Source organism: Chrysochloris asiatica, unplaced genomic scaffold, assembly GCF_000296735.1.
Source record: "Chrysochloris asiatica unplaced genomic scaffold, ChrAsi1.0 scaffold00077, whole genome shotgun sequence".
NCBI lineage: Eukaryota > Metazoa > Chordata > Mammalia > Afrosoricida > Chrysochloridae > Chrysochloris > Chrysochloris asiatica.
The window spans coordinates 14673098-14679097 of record NW_006408595.1 but is presented as its reverse complement, the minus strand read 5'-3'; the positions used below and the strand labels follow the sequence as shown (position 1 = coordinate 14679097).

At 37.6% G+C, this 6000-nt stretch overlaps 1 protein-coding gene across 1 annotated transcript in view; it reads left to right on the top strand.

The window, feature by feature from the left end:
- The window catches only part of SENP1 (SUMO1/sentrin specific peptidase 1), a 54444-nt gene that overhangs the window by 29847 nt on the left and 18597 nt on the right, over window positions 1-6000 (top strand). The window contains exons 6-8 of the mRNA XM_006865353.1: window positions 1306-1409; window positions 1492-1778; window positions 3699-3753. Coding sequence (XP_006865415.1) covers window positions 1306-1409; window positions 1492-1778; window positions 3699-3753 — 446 coding nt within the window. The remainder of the gene's footprint in view (window positions 1-1305; window positions 1410-1491; window positions 1779-3698; window positions 3754-6000) is intronic.

The following is a 6000-nucleotide window of genomic DNA, read 5'->3' as shown; positions in this document are numbered from 1 at the left end:
TTTGTAGTCTGTGTATTCCCTGAATTAGTGCCCTTAAATTTGTCCCTATTTTTTCATTGATGGCCTTCATATCATAATTCTGGGATTCTCATTTAGGTCTTTAATCCATGTTGAGTTTGTTTTTGTATAATGTATGTAAACTGAAAATTTCAAGCCTGATGAGCCCTCAGATCGTTTTTTTCAGAACTAAGAACATTTATTCCTGTTAATTTTGTTATTTGATGATTCTGTGAGGTTTTTTAGGCTCAGCGAGAAGCTTTTCTTTAAAGATACGTTTGTTGGGGAAAATGATTTGTGGGGGGTTTGTGTGTATTAACAGCTCTGGTGTAACAGTGGTTCAGCACTTGACTGGTATCTGATGACGTTATCAGTTTTAAACTACCGACCAGTTTGTGGAAGAAAGCTGTAGCAGTTTACTTCCATAAAGATTTAACCTTGGAAACTCTATATGGCAGTTCATCATTTTCTGTTGTCTTATCCCTGAGTTTTTCTTCATATTTCCTGGCCAGTTTTTGTTTGTCAGTGCCTTAAATTGTAATGTAAGCTCTACAAGGTCAGGGGTCTTATTTTATTCAATGCAGTGTTTCTAGTGACGGGTGTATGATACATGTTTATGTCAATGAAAGGATGAATACTGTGATGTGTGAGGTTTGGGGGCTTATAGAATAATAAATAAAAAGCCATCACTGAAAAATACCTGCACTCTTAACAATTGGATAGAGTAGAAAACTGTTAATAAGATAGCTAATTCTCACTGATCTTAATTATGTCTGGTTACTTCCTTGTGCTTTATCTGGAAGGTATCAGGAATCAAGGGTTTTGTTGGAATCCTAATGTAGAGGTTCTCAAACATTTTATTTCTTGAGTTCTTTATCATTTTACTCAAAAATTTATTGCTTCTTGGTCTTCTGGTTTCATATTTTACAGCTCCTCTGCATTTTATATATGTATGTTGTTGAGTGTTATCAAGTCAGTTCTGACTCATAGTGGCCCTGTATAGAGTTCCCAAGGAGTGACGGTGGGTTTGAATTGCCAACCTTGTGGTTAGCAGTCCAGTGCTTATCCTGTAGTGCCACATCAGGACTCTATTATTTATGTATATGCGCCATAATTTTCCAAAATATACTGCTTGATGTTGTGTTATTCAAGTTCTCTATATACACTTTGTAATTTTCTAGAATAACCTTAATATACCATAATTCTTATTTCTCTTCAGGATTCTGTTTGAGCTTTGAGCTTTTAGGAACCTACTTTGGGAAATGCCTCATTTGCTATGTTTAAGATATTTCTTTTTTTCTTTTATAGACAGTTCAAGAAGAAGAAAAAGAGATTTACAGACAGCTGCTACAGATGGTTACAGGGAAACAGTTTTCAGTAGCCAAACCCACAACACATTTTCCCTTACACCTGTAAGTCACAGAAACATATTTCAAATGAACTTAGTTCTATAATTTGTTATTTGATACTGACACAATATTCTTCTCTTGGTAGGTCTCGATGTCTTAGTTCCAGTAAGAATACTTTGAAAGACCCACTGTTTAGAAATGGAAATTCTTGTGCAGCTCATATCATTGGCTCTGATACTTCCTCATCTGGATCAGCCAGCATTTTAAATACCCAGGAACAACTATCCCATGGTTTTTATCCCCTATCCTCCTACACCCCAGAAACTGTTGCATTTGGATCCAAAGATTCAGATCCTCTCCATCAACTCCACTATCACCATTCTCTTCCACATCAGCCAGATAACTTACCAGCTTCAAATACACAATCTGAAGGTAAAAGTGGTGTCATAAAAATACGTTTTTAATCCTAATAGCCAGTTTCCTATCTATTGGATCTAGGTGAATTATAGGCAAGATTATAATGCAAGTATAACAATTAGCATATAAGGTAACTTAGACACATATAATTTAGTTAACCAGACCATGAGTAAACTAAAAATACAAATAATTTTCTTTTTTCTATACATAAAGATGCAAATGATATAATATAATATTTCATTTGAAAAACTGACTTCCTGTCTTTTTAAAGTTAGTGCATTCATGCCAATAATGTCAACAGTTTCTCTATTACGAATACTGACAATTGTTGTTAGGTGCCATCAAGTTGGTACCGACTCATAGCGACCTTATGCACAGCAGAATGAAACACTGCCCAATCCTGGGCCAACCTCACTATTATTGCCACGCTTGAGTCTATCGATGCTGCCACTTGACCAGTCCATCTCGTTGGGGGTCTTCCTCTTTTTCTGTGACCCTCCATCTTACCAAAGTGAAAATTGTTGTTGTTGTTGTTAAGTGCCATCGAGTTGATTCTGGCCCATAGCCACCCTGTATAGGGTTTCCAAAGAACAGCTGGTGAGCTTGAACTACCAACTTTGTAGTTCAAACGGCTTTGCAGTCTGGCGCAGTAACCCACAGCACCACACCAGGACTCCAAAGTGAAAATTAGGTAGTCTCAAATTTTAGGAGATTTTGAATATCAAGTAAGCACTGAAACAAAAGTACTTAACTATGTTATAATAAATCTACACAGAATGGTTGTCATAAAGTTCTGGAAACAGAGTTCTTTCTCCAGGTTTTAGCTAACAATAATCCGTTTCCTAGCAGCATTTCAGTTAATTAAGGTTTTGCTATGATAGGGTTTTTTGTTTCCTTAGTTTTCCGCATCTTTAGGTGTATGTTATGCGTATGTTTATGGAATGTAACTAAATACAAGTTTTAGATTAGATGGTTAGACTTTAGGGATCTTTGACAGATGGAATGCCAGTCTCGGAAGCTCTTTCCTCATCCTTCGGCTTGTTTGGATTTTTTTTTAAATCCTTTACTCGCTTTCTGAAAATTCTCATTTGGGAATAAGTTTTTGTTGTTGTAAATGGTTATAAATCATTATAAAGCTACCCATAATTATGAAAACGTGTATTGAATTTTCTCAGGTGATTTATTGAGAACTGCTATTAACAAATAATAATAAACTATTAATCCCAGAAACCTATCCATAACTACCTTAAAAAAAAAAAAGACCAAGAACCTTTTAATTCCAGAAATAACTTGTTATTCAGATGCTTAGATACAATCTATAATATAGTAGATTATACTATTTAGTTACTTTCTTGTACCATTTAGTAAGTATACTAAATGAGATTCTAATCATAGCACTTTAGAAGGACATGGTACCTGTTTTTGAAGAGTATTTCATGCAGATAATAAATGATGGGATGTTAAAACACATTTTCTGTAGACTGCTATTTCTCCTTAAGTTCTGTTTCTCTTTTTATCTCTTTCTCTCTGTCTCCCTCCTGCTCTCTTTCTAAGACTTCATTCAGTATTCAGTTTTATGGTAGTTGATGAAATAAAGCACTATCGGAAATCTTGGCATGTTCCTGTTCCCTAGGAACAGAAAGAGGACGCATAGGGAGCAAGCATAGCCCAGGAGTAGATGCTGAGGATATCTATGCTTGTATTTTACAGTGACTGCCTTATTTGTGAGGCAGGGTCTTCACTAAGACTTTTTTCTGGTTCCAGTGAAAATGGACCTGCTTCCCTTTTCTTCCATCTTATCTGTATATGCTATGCTTTGTTGGTGTGGAATAGACTTTAACAAAATATATAGGAGCTTGAACTATAGACATCTAATCTAGACTGTATAACTGTGGAATTCTGATAGTAATGAAGTGTCTTTGTTTCTTTGTTTAGGATCAGACTCTGTCATTTTACTCAAAGTGAAAGATTCCCAGACTCCAGCGCCAAGGTAAACTTTGGAAAACCATCATTCTTAACATATTGATTTCCCTGTCTTCAATCACAATTTCCTTACAACCAATAAGAGTTACATAATTAAAAGGTAAAAACTGCCTCAATACAGATATTTATCATATTTTGTCTGAATTCTTTTAATGACTTTCTAATTGGCTTCTTGCCTCCTGCCTCTATTTTGCCCTTCATTTCATCTTTTACCACATGATCTCCAATCCATTTTTCTACCTTGTTCTTTGGCCTATCTACCATGCTGCAGTCAGAGGGATGTGTCTAAAATGAATTTTCATTAAACTCCTTCAAAAGCAATTTATCAGACATGGAAGCAAGTCCAAGCACCTTAGAAATGATACAAGCCTCGTTTCCTAGTCCAAGTGTCATTTCCTATTACACACTCTTTCCTTGAACAAATAATACTTACTGAGGACCTACTGTGTGCCAGATACAGGTAGACACCGGGGATAACTATAGTGAACAAAAAATGTAAGCACTCAAGAAGCTTACGTTGGAGCTGTGTGGAAGGGTGGGGGTCAAATAATGAACAAATAAACCTGTATTCCAGGTGGGTGATAAGGAAAAGAAAGCAGGAAAATTGGGTGAGGGGCACACCTCATGTGCTCTTCTCTCGTTAATCTCTCGTTAACCTCACTAACGGGGAGAGGCAATAGAACACCTTTGTCATTCCCAAGTTCCATTCGAAGAATGATTGGGAATGCGTATTTTTCAAAAGTAGGTCAAGAGGCAAAGGATGCCTGCTAAACCCTGGTACATATACCTCACTAGGGCAGATTATAATGGACTCCTGGTGTAGCATTGTAGGGTCAGCACTGGGCTGTGAACCGCAAGGTCAGCAGTTCAAACCCACCAGCTGCTTCTTGGAAACCTTGTACAGAGTTGCTGTGAGTCCGAACCAACTCGACGGCATTTAACAACAACAGCAACAAAGGGCAGATTGTAGAGATTTAAGAAATAAAAGGAACTTTAATCTCTATATTTTACAAATCTAGAAACTAGAGCCCAGAGAAGCGAAGTGACTTGTTCAAGGCCAGAAAAACAACCAAAAGGTCCAGGTCTCTTAACTCCTAATTTGTTGTCAGCTTGTTTTATGTATCTGGAAGTTTTCTTTCGAAAGATGTTTGCTTTTATGCATATTTCTGTGAGAAATCCCTCAGTTAGGAGTTTACAATGAAGGAGTAAGTTTGAGAAGCACTAGAACAATTAACATTCCTGGGACTCTGCTATGCATTATTCACTTGAGTTAGCAAGAGACACATGAAATGGAACTGACCTCTCGTCCTAGAGATGGAGTTGTGTTGTTATTCTTCTGCCTTGGTTCACTTACTCTTTAGCCATTTGATACGGACTATTCTGTGGATGTTGTTGTTGTTGTTGTTGTTGTTGTTAAGTACCATTAAGTCGGTACCAACTCATAGTGACCCTGCGCACAGCAGAACAAAACACTGCCTGATCGTGGGCCAAACTCACAATTGTTGCCATGCTTGAGCCCACTGATGCTGCCACTTTACCAATCCATCTCATTGGGGGTCTTCCTCTTTTTCTCTGATCCTCCACCTTTCCAAATATGATATCCTTCTCCAGTGATTGGTCCTTCCTGACAATATGTCCAAAGTATAAGAGACGAAGTTTGGCCATCTTGGCCTCCAAGGAGCACTCTGGCTGCACTTCCTCCAAAATGGACCTATTGGTTCTTTTGGCAGCCCATGGCACTTTCAAAATTCTCATCCAACACCATAACTCAAAAGCATCAATTCTACGGTCTTCCCTATTCACTGTCCAGCTTTCACATGCATATGAGGTTATTGAAAATACCATGGCTAGGGTCAGGCGCACCTTAGTCCTCAAGCTCTGACATCTTTGCTCTTCAACACTTTAAAAAGGTCTCGTGCAGCAGATTTGTCTAATGCAATACGTCGTTTGATTTCTTGACTGCTGCTTCCATGTTGATTGTTGATCCAAGAAGAAAGAAGTCCTTGACAACGTTAGTCTTTTCTCCGTTGATAAGAATATTGTTTATTGGTCTAGTGGTGACGATTTTTGTTTTCTTCACAATGAGATGCAATCCATACCTAAGGCTGTGGCCTTTGATTTTCATCAGTAAACATTTAAGTCCTCTTCACTTTCAGCAAACAAGGTTGTGTCATCTGCATATCGCAGGTTGTTAATGAGTCTTCCTCCAATCCTGATGCCACGTTTTCTTCATATAACCCAGCTTCTCAGATTA